Source organism: Taudactylus pleione, unplaced genomic scaffold (genome assembly GCF_031769625.1).
Source record: "Taudactylus pleione unplaced genomic scaffold, aTauple2 ptg000262l, whole genome shotgun sequence".
NCBI lineage: Eukaryota > Metazoa > Chordata > Amphibia > Anura > Myobatrachidae > Taudactylus > Taudactylus pleione.
Window position 1 is genome coordinate 5231855 of NW_028284664.1, and position 19049 is coordinate 5250903.

Consider the following 19049-nt stretch of genomic DNA (forward strand, 5'->3'; position numbering starts at 1 on the left):
TAAATATACATACATAATACGTATAAACCAGAGGTTCCCAAAGTCCGTCATTACAGTCCACGTTTTAGGGATATCCAAGCTTGAGTCCAGATGGTTAAATCAAATGGATTGAGGCACTAATTAAGTCACCTGTGCTCAAGAATGGATATCCCTAAAACGTGGACTGTAATGGCGGACTTTGGGAACCTCTGGTATAAACCATTAGAAGACAGAACTTAGCTTTCTAAGAACACGTTCTCCCACCTCATGTCAAGACCCCTGTCTCTTGTTGTCAGCAAGTCACAATGTAGTTTTGCTAGCACATACTAATATTGTTTCACATGTTAATTCTGCTTTAACATTAATAATGTAATGATTCAGCATATTAATAATAACGTAAATGAAGTGAAAATAGCCGGAGCATATATTGTATCAAACTGTAAAATTGCTTATGTAGCAGGAAAATAACTGGAGCACTAATGCTCCAGTCAACAGGATTCTAAATTACACTCACAGCCAAGGACTGCAACACCAACTATGACCAGCAGAGGGAGCGCGCTCTCTGTTGTCTGCTATCCCGGAAACGATCCCGAGCTGCCGGCTCCCAGGTTGCACCGCGTTTCCGGCACCTCTTCTCCTGTCTCACCCCGTGTCCGCAGCAGCCGCAGGGACGGATTAGACATGGCCGCCTCCAAGCCCGTGGAGCCGCAAGGCGGGCCCGGGATCCCCCACTGGAAGCTGGCCCTGGCCGTCGGGGCCCCGCTGCTCCTGGGAGCCGGAGCTGTGTATCTGTGGAGCCGGCACAAGTCGACGAAGAGGGACAACCAGAGGAGAACGCCGGAGGGGCGGGCCAGCCCGGTGCCCAGCGGGGGCAGCTCCAACCCGGACTCCAACCCGCCACAGGAGATGGTGAGTGGTCGGGGAGGGCACAGAGAAGAGCTGGAGCTCAGGGTGGGGTGATAGGATACCTAAAGAATGAGTGGTGGGAGGCGGTGACCTGTGTCTCTCCTGTGCCTCTCACCTGTGCATCTCCTGTGCCTCTCACATGTGCATCTCCTGTGCCTCTCACATGTGCATCTCCTGTGCCTCTCATGTACCTCTCACCTGTCTCTTATACCTCTCGCCTGTGCCTCTCATGGCCTTTTCACATACCTCACATGTGCCTCTTATGCCCTTTTCATATGCCTCACATGTGACATGTAGCAATATTTAATTAAATAAGGGGGTTGGGGTGTCATAGAAGGCTGGTATAGTACCTTGTACAGGAATCCCAGGTGACATAGTACCTTCTACAGGTATCCCAGGTGATGTAGAAGGCCTGATTCAGGGACGCAATCTAGTGCAATCGCAGCTGCGAAAATTTGATGTTTGTAAAGCTTACCCGAGCATAAGGACACCCACGTAGCCCACTGCTGCCTTATCATATGTATACAACATTGCTTATCAGCGTAACGATCTGTAAAATCGACGCCCATCGAGCAGCCATCTTACCCTTTTTCGGTGCTCTTCTGACACAGCTGCGTATGCAATCGCAGTGGCTAATTTATACATGCCCATGAAACAGCGTTCAAACAGACAGGCACACCAGCGTATTTCAGACCACCCCCTGTCGCCACCCCCAACTGCTGACAACCTGTCACTCACTCTGCGATGTGTTCCACTGTGCGTCCGTAGTTGCATTGTGATCGCTGCGCATTGTGATCACAGGAGGCCTTCATAGTACCTTGTACAGGAATGCCAGGTGTCACAGGAGGCCTTCATAGTACCTTGCACAGGAATGCCAGGTGTCACAGGAGGCCTTCATAGTACCTTGCACAGGAATGCCAGGTGTCACAGGAGGCCTTCATAGTACCTTGCACAGGAATGCCAGGTGTCACAGGAGGCCTTCATAGTACCTTGCACAGGAATGCCTGGTGTCACAGGAGGCCTTCATAGTACCTTGCACAGGTATGCCAGGTGTCACAGGAGGCCTTCATAGTACCTTGCACAGGAATGCCAGGTGTCACAGGAGGCCTTCATAGTACCTTGCACAGGAATGCCAGGTGTCACGGAAAGCCGGCATAGTACCTTGTACAGGTGTTGTTGGTCTTTCCATTGTAACGGTTACTACTTAGGGATACCCCTTCCTCTCGAAATGTGGAAGCATCTCCTTTCCATCTCATGGTTCTGCAGTATCTTGCTACATTCAGGATTATGGTGGTTGAGGTTGCAGTAAACACATTGCTAGGAGCATCTTATCTACTGCAGATAGAAGATGGTACACTTTTTTGCATAGAGGAATGATATATGGATAATTCCATCATATGAGTAGATATGAGCCCTAATGGCCACATTATTTATAATAAAAGGTGGAAGCTGGACTGTATATATGTTTGTCCCAGGGACAGTTGCCTATTGATCAGTTTCTGATTTGACTTCAGGTTAGGAAAGGGAAATAAAAGGTTATTGTGCTCCATATAGTGTATATGCAAGACCTAGGTAAATGACAGAGATTTCTCTCCGTTTGGTCTGAAGTCTAGTGTGCAAAGTTGCTCAGTAACATAGTTAATTGAAAGGGATTTTTACGCTCGTGTAATGCTCGGCCCTATGTATTTGTTGGAATCGATGCTGTTAATGCATCTGGTTTTGGACTCTATATACTTTTTGTCCATTATGTGACCTTAATAATAAATGTTAGCTTTGGAGAAGAGGTCTTGTGCTATTCACGTTGGCATACTTCTCTATAATTCACTAGGAATGAATGAAGTGTAATGTTTGAGTGAGGGGGAAGTCTGGTTTTGACAGATTTCCAATAGTGTACAGTGGGACATGCATCTCATCAGGGAACTGTGGAGAGTGTCAAACAATGGAAGCAATGGACCTTATCTTAGAGTGGAGAGTCTATGGGCCTGATTTATTGATCAGCGGCTTTTAAATTAAGCAATTGTATTAACCGCAAAACTTGAAGTAGCTTTATTTTCGAACCCAGTGCATTGGGTTTTGCTTTTAATAAGAGATCAGCTTTAAAAGCTGGTATCTCAGATTGTGACAGCTGCTGGAAGCCTATCCGGTTTTATTCCACTGTTATGGGGAACCAGAGGGAGTTGGCGTCATCATTTCTTATGCATGGGTTTTGGAGATTCATCATTTCCCCCATTTGTCTGCCAAACAGCGAGTCCAGTTATCCACTTAAAAAAATTAAAAATCATCCCCCACAGCATGATTTGATGGGCACCTTTGTGTCAGAAGGAAATGTAATTCAGTAATCTGTACCAGACATTGCTGATCTTCGTATGTATGTGATGGCCATTCAAAAGAGTAGTATCCTGAGGCCCGTTTGTGATTGCAGTCCTAATAAAGATCACTGGAGATATCAGAATTATTGATGAATGCAAAGTAATCTTTATAGCCTTTTTCTATTTAATGGAAGTGTGTTTGGTTACTTTAAAGGTATTCATGTAGTCTTCTGCTCTGGTGCTTCTAGCAGACGCAGCTGATGCAACAAACTTTTGAGATGAAGACTAGTGTGAGAGAGCAGAGAGCGACACCCCAGGCAGGAAAGAGGAACTGCACGGGTTGTGACCGGTGCAGGGTGCTAGAATGAAGACTATAGTCCCCATGTGGGTGTGCCACCATGGGGCAATATATCCCCGCAATATCTATGGTGGTGTGGTCTAATCAAGATTTACAGAAGTAGTGTTGATGGGAATAGAACGTGTATCATGTTCTGTAGGGTGTGGTGTCCGTCAGGTGTCAGCGACTCAGATCAGTAATGCTTTATCATTGGGGATAAAAGATGTGTGATGCCCAAATGTGTTTTTTTAGTTAGATAATGCTCTTTAAGGGGGTGAGATGAGGCCTTTGTATTGGCAGGGGAAGATGGTATCTTGGTGTCACTGATATGAGCTACCCTTTTTTTTTACGTTGACTGCTCAATTTGAAATAAACTAAGATATAAAATTTATGTGGGACAGTCTGGCGCTTAAGTGTGGGGAAGATGCCTCTCCTCATTTGCATATGAAGTTTTTATACATATAAAAGAGAATGGTATAAAAAAGATGAGTGATATAACAGTGTAATATAATTTCGATAAAAATATTCCAATAGTGAAAAGGAAACAAGTAGTGGTATAGCAGTTCATTGTAAATCCAAAAAAGGGAGTCCCTAAATGTCAGCATCTTATTTTATCCTTTATGGGGCTATGATCAGAAGAACCCAATTTAGGGATGCCTTGTATATGGGTCTTTAATGCGGCCCATACACGGTGCGATAAATCAGCCGATCCGACAGATTGGTACGATTTGGCTGCTCTATCGTACCGTGTATGGGCATGGTATCGGACACAGCGCGCACCCGTGGGGTCGTACATCGCACCCTCAGATCTTACTGCAGGTTCAGTCGATCAGGGGATGCGATGTGTGATCCCACCCATGCAGCGCTATGCAGTTGGGGGAGCTGGCATATCGGGCGATCGGCCACCTGATCGCAGTGCGTGTAGGGACCGCCCCATATGTCGGATCCCCCGTCGCGTTGCACCGTGTATGGCAGGCTTTAGAGTTTCTCATGCAATCCCCCCGTGCTGGCCATCTATAGTAATGGGTGTCTATCAGAGCAATTCAGTTGTTTCTCTGATAGACGCCCATTAGCCGCAGCAGTGAAAAAAAATTTCTTGCAGCCTCCGGAGATGCGAGAAAAAGGTGTCTAAGGTGGCGTTGTCTGGGCCCCCTAATTTCCTCTTTAGACAGGTTTAGTCGCTTTGCGCAGCTAAACCTGGTGCTTGTGGTCACGGTAAATGCTAATGGGCGGCCGAACTGAGAAAGTTTAATTGCTCCGTCCGGCGCCTATTCGCTTAGACTGCCAGCACAGTTCAATCACCCCCATGGAGTCCTAAGGAAAAGTTACTTCAAGAAAAAAATTAGGAATATATATAATGTGATTCCATTTCATGAAGACTTATTATTACAACATATAAATGCATTCACAATCTAGATATAAATAATTGCAGTGTAATAAAACCAAAACAGTCCTTAAAATGCTCCAGCGTCCTACCAGATTATGGTGGTTATGTGCAGTTTATATAGTACCAGAAGTTCTGGTAACTTGACTCCGCAGAGCAGCAATGTCCATCCAACCCAGTCCTTGGAAGGGGCATCAAGTTATTAAGTAACTGGTACGGATCCGAAATGTGCCCGTTACTTAAGACTGGGTTGAATGGATTAAATGATTTATTAAATTAATTGTCAGTACTAATTGTTAATTGGTGTTTAAAAGTGTTTTTTATGACAAGGGCAACATTTATATAGCCATAAAATAATGTTGCCCCTTGTTATAAAACCATTTTTTAGAAATGAACATCGCCCCTTTAATATAAGGTCGATTTGGGCTCTAGTAAATTAACTAGATGCAACTTCGTTTATAATGCAAAACTGACACTTAGTAAATGGTGGTTACTGGTGAGAATTGTGCCTCTATATTCTGGGGTGTGCCTTATATGAAAAGGTAATAGGGGGCAATTTAAAAACTGGTGATGTGGCGCCAAGCATCACCGCTATCTTCTGCTGTGCGCACATTTCGGCCAGTTATTGTACTGTTGAAATTGCACATTTTCCTGCGCACCGCTATGAGTGGGGCGAACTTGCAGTGTGGATGGAGGTGATGTGCAGGTACGGAACTGCACTTTGGGGTTCAATTGAAATTCACCCCCCTCCCAATAGAATAACTTAGAAACAGTGAAAACCCTCATTCTTTTTTTTTTTTTTTTTTAGAAATTCATAACACATTAAAGCTGCAATCCCCTTGTGGCGGGCATGTGTCATTTACTGGTTTCGGACCACAAGTCCCAGCGTGCCCCTCCCTTTATGCTGGAACTTGCAGTTAATACACAAATTCTCTACCTCTTTGTATAGATGTGTTTATATTGTGTGGGGGGGTGGTTTTGTTGTCGTTTGTTATATTGCCTTAAGGTGCGTATCCATTACGCGACCTTACAGAGCGATTGCACGATTAAGACATCGTATTCGTGCAATCGCTCAGTAATCGGCGGCAAATAGAGCATTTAAATGTCAAAAACGACCAGCGATGCATGTGCCCGCTGGTCGTTTTTGACATCTATCATCGTCCGTACATGTTTGTCAACCTGACGATCACGTCAGGTTCAGCATGTACGGGAATGATGGATGTGCCTACACTGAACGACTGAACGTTCAGTGTAGGCACATAACAGACGGAGAAACAACAGCACGATTACAATGTCGTAATCGTGCTCTCGTTTCTCCGTCTATTACTGGATACGCACCTTTAGAGGCATTTTGTAATTCTCTAATACACTGTTAAACATTACCTAAACACTGTCCGATGTGCTTTCTCTAAAATTATAATGTGTAATTAAATGCTTTTTAAAGCATGAGAACTAGAATCTAGATAATCTTTCATGTTCCCTAATTTTTATTAAACGAATATTTTTTTTTTTTTAAACATTTGCAACATGCTTCCATATACAGTATTTCCAGCATGTATAAGCCACAATCCTGAAACCACCCATGTTGGGCAAGTCCTTCTCTTGCAATCTCATTTTGTTGTGACCTTGGACAGGTCAGTAGATCGCATGGCTTTGATAAGAATGGACAGTGTGGATCAGGCCATGGAATGAAATGTGTCACAGGGTAACTAGCAAATCTATTCATGCATTCCCAATCGGTGTCTGCCTGTATCTCTGCTATTCAGTCTGTTGTCATTTACCGTTCTAATAATGCTGCACAAGTTGTTTATGTAATATAACAATATGTTTCCGTAATATATGTTGATAATTTGGGAGAGTTACAGTGCTTGTGTCAGATTTTCATTTGATTGCACAACCTGTTAAAACCTATGTCCACCGCCCCCTCCCCCCATGGTACTCCAGTTCTGTTTAGTCTGTGTTGTCAGAGTATTTTATTTGTTCTGTCAATAATTGAGTCTAAGGGTGCCTATACACATAGCGATGTGCTCACATTTGCACGATGTGTACGATTTCCCACTGAACTCTCCCCGGCAGTCGTGGGCACGATTTGGTCTGAAAAGCTGCCAATTTGGCACACAATCTGTCGTGCCTCCTAAACTATCCAGTGCATTGTGACTTTAATTTTCAGATCTGCCCTACAGCATGGCAGATCTGAAGATGCGATGTGATCGTGAGTGAGGACTCAACGATTTACTCATGATTTGGGCATATTTTACACGATCTATCGTTCCGATACATCGGAATCGGCCAGATCATGTAAAATATCGCTGTGTGAAGGCAACTTAAAGCAATATATATATATATAATTATTCATTCCACAAAGTAACTTAATACAAAGGACTCTTACAAAGAAGAGATAATGGATCAATCCTGAACTGGTGCATGTCGGGTTATGGCCATATTGGTGCGTTTTGGTTTTTAATTTAATGCACCAATGACACCTCAGATTATCAAATATGGTTTTATTCATTGGCTAATACTCAATTCATTTAAATGAATGGAAAAAAAATATAGTTTAAATAGAGATGAAGGTGAGGTGCGCACCATGTATGCTCAGCCATAACGCCATAGTAGAGAATTTTTAGTGCAGCATTTATTCTTACGCTCAAATTAAAAACCTCTATATAGGCCTTGTTTTCTTTCTATGGGAAAAATACATTGGGCATAGCCCTTCTGTGCGAAATCGCAGTCAGATTACCTAATACAGGGCATAATTCTTAATTGTGGGTTGAGAAATGGAAATTACACCTTCTCTGTCCCTGTCAGCCCATATGTGCTTGTTTATGAGCTTGCAGACAATATGCTGAGCCCATTGATCTAACTGCAGACAGCTTGATCTTGCTGATGTCTCCTAATTGCAAGGTATGGATTAATGGCTCCTGCTACTTAGGGTCTGGAGAATATCCTGCCAGTGCACCCATTGGGATTCTAGTGTAAAAGATTCAGCCATAATAGAGCCTCTTGGGATAAGGTGATATAAGGAGAACATACTGCATTTCAGTTATAGCCTATTAAGCCTGTGCCTATCGCACTTTGTACGTGTTTAAAAAAAAAAAAAAACACGCTTAAAAAGGCCCTGAATTGGCCGGAAATTCAGGCAGCATCTGAGGCTATGGGCTCCTAGTAAATGACCTGCAGGGGAGCAATGTGAAGGCTACTTTAAATCAGTACCAAGTCTAAAGGCAATCAGTTGAGGTCAAAAGAGCGCACAACATATCAGAATAGTGTATTGATTTTAGTAGGTCTAAATCTCAAAAGTGATTTTTCTGGATCCCTTTAATCATTGTAATGGGTATTTCTGCAGACAGATGGCTTACTTTCAGATTAGCTTCAAGGATGTAAATGGAAGCTCCAAGTTGCAGCGCTCCCAAATCCCTCCTCCCCCCCCTACAAAAAGTTAACAGTGCAAGCACACATACACAGATTGTGCAGTGCAAGGTAAATACATGACTACATAGTATGTACATTAACTTTACAAATATGCTGATGTGCACAGCCGAGCATCGAGGCATTGCTTGGCGACACATCACTTGAAATTAAATTGAATTGACACCCCCGATGTAAAAAATATCATCTATGCACTGGGCATAGATGACCGCTCTGTGAGTGGTTGAGCTTTCTTAATATTTGTGATACCACTATCCATGTCTGTGTATATTCTATAGTATTTTCCCTACATATTAGTAAAATGCAGAGTATCCAAGTCATTTTTAGAAGTTGACCCCTATGGCTTTTGATGCTCCCAGTATTGCCTTACAGGGGGACAGTCTCCTGTTTTTGCACTTCTATAGAAACATTTGTTAATAAGGGAAGAACAGCCTTTGTAGTATGTATATATCACAGAGAGGGACCAGATTCTCTTACAGAAATGACTGTTGGGATCTACTGTTTATACATAGTTTTAAATAGTGGAGATACTTTGCCCATACCACCATTTGACACAAACAGGTTAAACAAGATCTTCTGAATTACTTTCGTTTTGGCTGTTTTGTGTTCCCTCCTTTGCAGCTGCATGTGCATCGAGCAGCTAGTAATGCCGTGTGTGTCTCTTGCACGTTGCCTTCCAAGCCCCAGGAATGTGGCATAGCTCCTATTCATTTCAAAGTCCACGGTTTATCTGCACGATTCAAACCTTTTATGCTTTGCCAGCGCCCAGGCGTGTATGGATTGTTCCACGCTGCTAGTTTACAGTAATCGGATTCTAAAAAGAAATTCTAAAAAACAACTTTGAGACTTCTGCAATGTGTCGGTCAGATATAGCTTTGTTTTGTTATCGTATCGAAACTACTTTTTTTTTTTTTTTTTTGCAGTTAAAAAATAAAAAAAAAATACAACCCAGCGGGCCTAAAAATGGTGCTGCATGCCCTGTCGGAAAACCATTGAACGAGCTTTCTCATTTGGCTTACCAGACCTCTCGGAATTGGCTTCGGCCTATACTGTCCTGAATTTAAATCCACTTTGGAGTTTTGGGATAAACCAAGTAAGCATCCACATGTTGCAGATAATCCATAGGAGCTGATGCAGAGTTAGTGCTACTTAGGTTGGAGTGGCGTATCTTCCATGAATACGGATTTGCGTAAATTTGCCATTTACATCTGCCTGCGTCTATATGGCCGTGTTCTAACAAAGGCCAAGACTAACAAGTGCCTATTTCTGCAATTGTGTTGGATTGTAATCTGCTGTAAAAAATAGATATAATAAAAAAATCCTATGATTACTTTTACCTGGTTGTATAAATTACGTCTGGCCACTCTTATGTATGTACATACATGTATTAAGCATATATGTGCCCAGTTATAAGTCAGCAGTGGTAGTTCACAATTGGAACAGCATTTCTTATTGAGCCCGTAAAATGGCAGTAATCAGTGAGAGAAAACTTGTGTGTCCCAGGGACCCCTCACTTTAGTAAAATGGGGTCTTACTCCACTGTTTCTGGGTCCCATTACATATTATGGGGGATGAGGGCAGGCAGTGCTGCAGCACATAGTTTGCGAGGAATGGGTATGTCCCTAACCCCCCTCCCTGCTGCACTTTAAACCTAACCATCCTGGGGGGGTGCCTAACCCTAGCCTCCCTGCCGGGGGTGCCTAACTCTAAAAAACAAAACAAAAAAACCCCTAAACCCGCTACTCTCCCCATACCTAACCCCCGCCCTGCGGCTAACGCAAAGGGCACTCGGGACTTGCCTCGTTCGGGCTGGCTTCCTTCGGCGTTGCTATGTCGGGATTAAGATAGGCGTCGGTATTTTGACGCCTGTCTTAAGTCCTTTGCCGAGATTTCGTTGTCTGTATTGAGACCGGGGGCATCGCGGCCGCCAGTCTCATAACTACATCCCATTTTGCGATCACTGTATTAGTATTGTTTTGTTCAAATATACTGACACAAATATAGATTTTAAAATGAAAAACACAATAATTAAAAACTCAAGGCTGTAACCCAGATACGATCTGTAAACCAGGATATTTAATAAACCCCAAAACAATAGTATCATTCATATGCATACAAAAAGATACAACCACCATAGTGTTAATTCTAGGTCTGGCACTGGACAGGGCGCCGGATCGTAAAAAGAGCACTGTCGCGCACGCCGCCTTTGGGGCGTGCTTGAAAAGTGGATGTGGCCACAAGAAGAGAGGCCTGTTACTTAAAACATGCCCCCTTTTTGGCACTCTTGGGGCCGTGCCCAGCACTTACACTCTCCCCTCACTGTGAATTGGAATGGCATCTATTCACCGGCAGTAAGCGCAACACCGCAATCCTCCCCCTCTTCCCTGTGGGTGGGGATGGCACCTGGCACTCCCGTCAGGCTGTTTCAGTAAGGCGCCAACAGGTAGGGCAGGGTGCATTTTGCAGTTTTAAATTCTGGGCATGGGCGCGGTGCCCTGCTAAATAGCCTAGAGGGAAGACTACACCATGATACCAGCGCTGCACAATAAGTAAGACTCCTCCTTATGTGCTCTGACAGCTTGCAGATATAAAGCCCACTGACAGAATATTACACGTGTGTAGCTTCCTATGTCACACTGACAGAATATTACATGTGTGTAGCTTCCTATGTCACACTGACAGCATATTACATGTATGTAGCGTCTTTGTGTGCATCACCCCTTATATACTTTGTCTATTACCTGCCCACACCCCCTATATACTTTATGCCTATCATCACCACACACCCCCTATATACTTTATGCCTATCATCACCACACACCCCTTATATATTTTATGCCTTTCACCCCCTACATCTCCTCCCCCCTTGTACATTTTAAGATAATGAGGACATGCACTTTTAACCTTTTTAAAAGGGTTGGTTATGGCTGTTCCTCCAGGATGTGAGGTTCCATGGCAGGTGGCAGAGCTCCACTCTGCATGCTGAGCTCTCTTCTACCAGGAGCAGGAGGCAGAGCTGGACAGGGTCAGGCAATTGTAAGGGAGCCGGGGCAGAGTGCACTGCTAGCATTTAAAGCCAAACAGCGTTCGCCCAGCAATTTGGCTTGTTGCATTGGGCTCCGGCTGAGTATGGCTGGCTTGGGCACTGACCACATCTCTCTGCCTACGCCCCTTAGAGGGCTGCGAAGCCTGGCGGCAGGCATGTGAAGGGAGGAGGAGGTGCCGTAGCTGCCTGGGGAGGAGGGACTGAGAGAGGACCATCCTGCTGCTTGCCTGGCCAGTACAGACTTCAGGCCAAGGCAGCAGCTCGCTGTGGAGAGATAGTTGCTTTGGCCACAAATGCTTTAAAGTGTACCGGCCCAGGGGGCAGGTGTCATCCTGCTGGCTGGTGTAGCCTGCCACTGCTCACACAGGTCAGTGACTCCGCGCGACCTGTAGGACCCACTCATTTTTTACTCACTGCCTGTAGTGTGTAAATAGTGCGTATTTTGTAATCACTGAGTAATATACCAATTGCATACAGTAATGCCCATTAATATGCTACCATATGTAGTGTTAGTGAATAAAATGCCAGTATTATGGTACTAGTACTCACCCATGCCACCATATCTTGCTGTATGTTTTTATTTGCAAGTTAATTGCCATGCATGTGGTAGCATGGTGCTGGCAGGTTTTGCATTACATAAGAGTTGCCATATAGACCAGCAGCCAATTGGTAACAGCCAGTGCAAATCCAATGACATGCAACGTGACATTGGATACTTAGCACCTCTCGGGTAACACTGCCAGGAGCTGTTTCTAACTTGGCGTAGGGTGGAAAAAAATTACTACGGGAGCAATTCAATTTTTGTAACTTGGCTGCAGCTATATACAATTGTTGCTGCAGAAGGGCACGAATGCCGTTTGCGCCAATATTTCTGCCCGCATCCTCCTGAGGTGGTGAGCAGTATTCTGCAAAAAGTCTGTGTATTGGGCGCCCAAATGGTAGTTTGAGTGCTCTAACCAGGACTGTACAGTAATGGTCAAAAGTTTTGAGAATGACACAAGTATTGGTTTTCACAAAGTTTGCTGCTTCAGTGTTTTTAGACCTTTTTGTCAGATGTTACTATGGTATACTGAAATATAATTACAAGCATTTCATAAGTGACAAAGGCTTTTATTGACAATTACATTAAGTTTATGCAAAGAGTCAAAATTTGCAGTGTTGACCGTCTTTTTCAAGACCTCTGCAATTCGCCCTGACATGCTGTAAATCAACTTCTGGGCCACATACTGGCTGATGGCTGCCCATTCTTGCCTAATTAATTCTTGTAGTTTGTCACAATTTGTGGGTTTTTGTTTGTCCACCCGCCTCTTGAGGATTCACCACAAGTTCTCAATGGGATTAAGGTCTGGGGAGTTTCCTGGCCATGGACCCAAAATTTTGATGTTTTCTTCCCCGAGCCACTTAGTTATCACTTTTGCCAATATGGCAAGGTGCTCTACATGCTGGAAAAGGCATTGTTCATCACCAAACTGTTCTTGGATGGTTGGGAGAAGTTGCTCTTGGAGAATATTTTGGTACCATTCTTTATTCATGGCTGTGTTCTTAGGCAAAATTGTGAGTGAGCCCACTCCCTTGGCTGAGAAGTAACCCCACACATGAATGGTCTCAAAATCCTTTACTGTTGGTATGACACAGGACTGATGGTAGCGCTCACCTTTCCTTCTCCGGACAAACGTTTTTCCAGGTGCTCCAAACAATCTGAAAGGGGGTTCATCAGAGAAAATAACTTTACCCCAGTCCTCGGCAGTCAAATCCCTGTACCTTTAGGAAAATCATCAGGGAAAGTCTGATATTCTGCAAGAGAGAAGTGGCTTCTTTGCTGCCCTTCTTGACATCAGGCCATCCTCCCTTAGTCGTCGCCTCACTGTGCGTGAAGATGCACTCACACTTGCCATCTGCCATTCCTGAGCAAGCTCTGCACTGGTGGTGCCCCGATCCCGCAGTTTACTCAACTTTAGGAGACGGCCTGGCGCTTGCTGAACATTCTTGGGCACCCTGAAGCCTTCTTCACAACTATTGAACATCTCTCCTTGAAGTTCCTGATGATCCGATAAGTGGTTGATTTAGGCGCAATATTACTAGCAGCAATATCCTTGACAGTGTAGCCCTTTTTGTGCAAAGCAATGATGACTGCATGTGTTTCCTTACAGGTAACCATGGTTAACAGAGAAAGAACAATGATTTCAAGCTCCACCCTCCTTTTAAAGCTTCCAGTCAGTTATTCTAACTCAATCAGCATGACAGGGTGATCTCCAGCCTTCTCCTCGTCAACACTCTCACCTGTGTTAAGGAGAGAATCATTGACATGATATCAGCTGGTCCTTTAGTGGCAGGGCTGAAATGCAGTGGAAATGTTGTTTTTGGGATTAAGTTCATTGTCATGACAAAGAGGGACTTTGAAATTAATTGCAATTCATCTGATCACTCTTCATGACATTCTGGAGTAAATGCAAATTGCCATCATAAAAAGTGAAGCAGCAGACTTTGTGAAAACCAATACTTGTCATTCTCAAAACTTTTGGCCAAGGCTGTAGACTGGTTTAGCCGTTGTACATGGCTGAACCCAGTGCATTTGGGCATGACATGCACGAAAAGTAATGGGCGTCTGCCGCCGCAAGACAATTGAATATCACTCCATCTAAAGTGATGGGAGATAGCCATGCAAAAACAATTGAATCGCCCCCTACTTGTCAACTTCTGTACTGCCACAGAGATGAGAATTGTTATGGACTTCATAAAAATCTGTTTTTTTTTTTATGTGATTTGTTTCATGCAGTTTGTACAAATGTAACTGTGCAATGGATATATCTTATTTTCTCTGTACATGTACTGTTATTTTAAAGAGGCCGAATTCTGGCATCTTTGTGTGAGGTTCTTATGAAAATGGTTATGGTCTCTATATTGTAGGGCCCGCTGGAGAAAGCGCAAGCTGCAAAGAACAAAGGTAACAAGTATTTTAAAGCTTCGAAATATGAACAAGCCATTCAGTGTTACACTGAGGCCATCAGCCTCTGTCCTCCAGAAAAGAAGGTGGATTTGTCTACTTTCTACCAGAACAGAGCTGCAGCATATGAACAGCTGGTAAGTAATTACATAAGCAACAGAGGCTTAGTCAGGTGCTGGGTCTATGCTGTAAATATATGCTCAGGGTTTGGATCCTGTAATATCAATTCTCATGACATGTTAGCTAACAGGACACGAAACACAGAGCTTTGCATAATCGCCATTTTTCTTTGGTCTTCAAATCGTTCAAACTTTGATTTTCCTTGAAAACTTTCATTTTTTTTTTATTAATTTTTTTTTATTTTATTCAATGCTAAATGGGCAGGTAGACATTGGATTATTACTTTAAGCTATTATGTTAGCAAACAGTTTGCACCTTTTATTTTGTACTCTGTGTTAGAAGATAAGTGACTGTTCTAATTTGTGTGTATAGTTTTTGTGGCTAATACATTTTTACCTGTTGCAGAAGTCATTTAATCATGTCCTGTGCACTAAACTTCTCGGCTATTAGAAAAGCAGAATTCAAACGTTGGTTTTATGTTGTTCTTTTTAAGCAAACGTGGAAAGAAGTGGTCCAGGACTGTACAAAAGCAGTGGAACTGAATCCCAGATATGTGAAAGCCCTTTTCCGACGGGCGAAGGCACATGAAAGACTGGATAACAAAAAAGAATGTTTGGAAGGTATATGCGCCAGCTTTACAGACCGTGGGGGGAATTCCATTCCCGACATCAACTCGCTGTGCCGTTCCGGAGCGGCACATTGCGTCCTGCTGACATTGCAAGTTTTTCCTTGCACCATATAAACGTACGATGCCGGCTCTACTGTCATTGGCCAATATGCGATGCGTCAGGCATTATGGAGCTGTACCAAAGCTAGTTACACACTTGAGGGGTATATTTACTAAAGTGCGGGTTCATAGAGGTGGAGTTGCCTATAGCAACCAATCAGATACTACTTATCATTTATCTAGCACCTTGCAGAAGATTATAGCTAGAATCTGGTTGCTATGGGCAACAATTCCACTTCTAAAAACCGCACTTGAGTAAATATACCCCTTGGAGTTTTATTATACTGGTCTTTTCTGGGTCCCTATGATACCTGTTTTTTACTGAGAATTTATTTGAAACAGTTCCTATTAAGGCGTTTGCATTGTTTGGGTTCTATTATAGTAAATTAATCCACTTAGACTTTAAAATTATCTGAGACCGTCCTACTCGCCTACAAAAAAGTAGAACAGCTCACCCTTGATGTAATGGATCCTGCATATCCTCAGATATTCTCCATGCTGCATTCTCTGTTACACTTCCCACAGCATCCACTGAGTTGTCTGACATTACAAATGATCAATCTGGGGTTCTTCTTTAAAGGCTGAATCCTCCCAAAAGATGACTTACCTGGAATCCAGAATACACGGCAGGTCTTGTAGACACCATGCAGCCAGACTGAGCTATGCGTGATGATAAGAGCTTTATTTTTTGATTTTTTGGGTTATTCCACAGAAAACTAATTTTTAGTTTTGGCTTGAATTCTCTTGTTAATTGAGTTTATTTCAACATTGTCCTGAAAGAAATGCATTGTAGCTGTATATGTCTTGAGCACTGTACATCTGAAAATTGAAAATAGATGCACTTCCTGTTGTTAATATATTCACTACATGCCTGGATCCGTTTTGTGGTTCTAGATGTCACTGCAGTTTGCATCTTGGAAGGATTCCAGAACCAGACCAGCATGTTGCTAGCAGATAAAGTACTTAAGCTACTTGGGAAAGAAAAAGCCAAAGACAAATATAAGGTATTTCTAGGGAGGGGATGACATGGTGTATGTTAGTGATAGATAATTCAATTAGCCGCAGGGCTTACCGCGGGCATTTAGCTCCAGGGTTAAGAGCACTGAGCTTTTCGGTTACTGTCCACGGTGAGCCCCGATGATGCAGTTTGGCTCCCCGCCACCCCCCAACCACTGCCACATTTGCTATTATCTGCTTAGATTGTAGATGAGTTTTGCGTCTGATTCCGGTACTATGTGTACCAGGTCTCCTGACTGATTGCTACACATGACCTCAGCTGGTTTTAAAATGATTGAATTTTGTTGTCTCTCCCTTCGTTTTAATCGAGCATAGCTTTTCCTGGCATTGCTCACCCATTTGTCTGCCGTTTTGGTATGGTAGGAATAGAAATAAATGTAAATAATAAAACAGCTCGGTGCTTCTCTGTTGTGACAGGAGAGCTTTTTATGTTCAAGGCTCCTGATCTTCCTATTGTGATTTACTAGAAGAAACCGATACTGTATGCCTTATGGCTAATCTATGATTACTTGCCTAACTCTGGCGGTCACACACAGCGTGAAAGGGTGTGGCACTGAGTTCCTGCCAACTGTCTGATGATGATTTATGTCTGCTTTATAGAAATGATCACACTTCCTATAGATTATAATACACGGTACAATAGATGAGTAGTGTGACTACTTGCATAAACAACTGTAGCAGGATCGTCCTATCTCTGTCATTCTCTAACATCTCCACTCTTGGCGAACAACTTTATTCTCTCTTGTGTTACACATACAAACCGACTTTCCAAAACTCCTCTCCGGGAGCAGCCTGGAGAGGAGATGCTGCTGACCGCTTCTGGGGGCGGGGCCGGACTGTAGATGTCATTAGGCCCCACCCCTTCACTGGAAAAAAACAGCGATTTGTGGAGCTGCGGGGAGGAGGCCGGGCTAAATGAGGCAATTTTCTTCATTTTAGCCCCGCCCCCTCACTGACCCGCAAATTTCCATAAAATCTCCCCATCCTGCCCACTTCACTAGGAAGTGGTCGGGATGTGAGAGATCTGCCTTCTTATCCGGGGTGTGGGGGGCTACCCGAAAAATCAGGAACCTCCCGCAACTTCCGTGAGAATAGGCAAGTATGATATTTCATTACTCTCTTCCCTCACCAGTACCACCAGCTCTTGCCTTCCCCAGTGCACAAGTGTCTTTGCTCTCATGCTTCGAGGTCACAGATCGCTGTATGGCTTCTAATGTTTCATACCAATATGTGTATTAGGATTAATGTTCTCGTATAATAATTTCATGTCCTATGCCCACCAGTGTTTGTTTTTTTTTCCCCCTTTTAGAACAGGGAGCCGCTGATGCCTTCACCTCAGTTCATCAAATCCTATTTCAGTTCCTTCACGGATGATATTATCTCCCAGCCGCTGCACAAAGAGGAGAAGTCTGACGAGGATAAGGATAAAGAGGGAGAGGCAGCTGTGGTAAAGGAGAAGTGAGTGACTTTCTTGTAAATTAATAAAAAAAAAATATTTGTATGTTTAGAACTACCAGAGTCGTCTGCCTTTACACACATGCAGTAAGATTGGCGTGGGGTGTCCATATCCTATGATATGCGTGTGGCTAGCATGAGGCACAGATACTGTGTGTATATTCCGTCCATTTGGGCACTACACAAATTTTACTACGTATAGACTTTTATTTCCTATTGATAACTCCAGAACTCCATTAATCTAAAGTATTTCTAATTATTTTACAGAATTCTAAAGCGCACTTGCTCGTGCGAACTATAGATTAAAATGTGGGTGTAGAGATCAGCAGCTATAATTAGTTATCACATGCAGTGCTTGCATTAGTAAACACATTTTCTTTATTTAAACTGATATGCTAGGTGTAAGAAACAATTAGTGCTGCGGCTTTTAGGACAATGTCCCTGATTCAGAGGTGCACACAAATACGTCTGCTTCTTTATGGTAATGCAGCGACCGATGAGCTTCCTACTGAGACGCTCACAGGCACCGGTGTAAATACGTCTTGGTGCGTCTTTACACCCACCATAGATGCAACATGAAAGCTTGCACCAGCCTTATGGCAAGTGCAGTTTCTCCATCTGAGCATGGGGTTCTGGGCCAGTGCTACTGTGTCTGCCTAACCACCCCCCTGTTGAAATCCATAGCCTTTGTGTCCAAATTTGTTCTGCGCCACCAAGCGGTTACCATCGTGACACATACGTAGTGCGACTCCGACACGTGCACAGTACTTCCAACATCAGCATTTCCAACATCGGCATTGCATGCAGTCAACGTGCACCACTGAATCAGGCCCTATTTACTACAATCCGCATTTAAAATGCGGTTCTAGTGATATTTCCGACTAAATTCCCATTGCAAATTTAGGAAATATCACAGGAATTTTAAAAAAATCCCTTTTGGGCACAGAGCTTGCGAATCCCGTCTGCACATTTCTCACTGTATTTCTTGGAAAAAATACTGAGAATGTGTCTGCGCATGCGCCGCCGGCTACGCCAACCCCCCGTGCTGTGCGAGATCCCTCGCGGCCGCCGTTCCTCCTCGAACCCCCTCTGCTTAGCTTACTTACCTCCAGTGATAGGTGCTCTGGTGATGTCCTCTGGGGCACCGGTCAGCTGGTCTCCCGGCTCCTGCACTGTGACCCCAGTCAGCTGTTGTATGCAGCAACTGACCGGGGGTTACAGTGCAGGACCCGGAGACCAGCTGGCTGGTGTCCCAGAAGACCTCACCTGAGCACCGATCACCGGTCCCTGGATGCAGGCACGTTTTTTTTGTTTGTTTTTTGTTTTTTTTATGCAGTGATCACCTTGTGGTATGTTTAGACCACACAGCTGATCACTGGGGACCCTGAATAACGCC

At 43.7% G+C, this 19049-nt stretch overlaps 1 protein-coding gene across 1 annotated transcript in view; it reads left to right on the forward strand.

The window, feature by feature from the left end:
• Positions 1-552: 552 nt before the first annotated feature.
• The window catches only part of TOMM70 (translocase of outer mitochondrial membrane 70), a 33119-nt gene continuing 14622 nt past the window's right edge, over positions 553-19049 (forward strand). The window contains exons 1-5 of the mRNA XM_088481067.1: positions 553-888; positions 14298-14471; positions 14948-15074; positions 16076-16185; positions 17508-17656. Of these exons, the coding sequence (XP_088337193.1) occupies positions 661-888; positions 14298-14471; positions 14948-15074; positions 16076-16185; positions 17508-17656 (788 nt within the window). The 5' untranslated portion in view covers positions 553-660. The remainder of the gene's footprint in view (positions 889-14297; positions 14472-14947; positions 15075-16075; positions 16186-17507; positions 17657-19049) is intronic.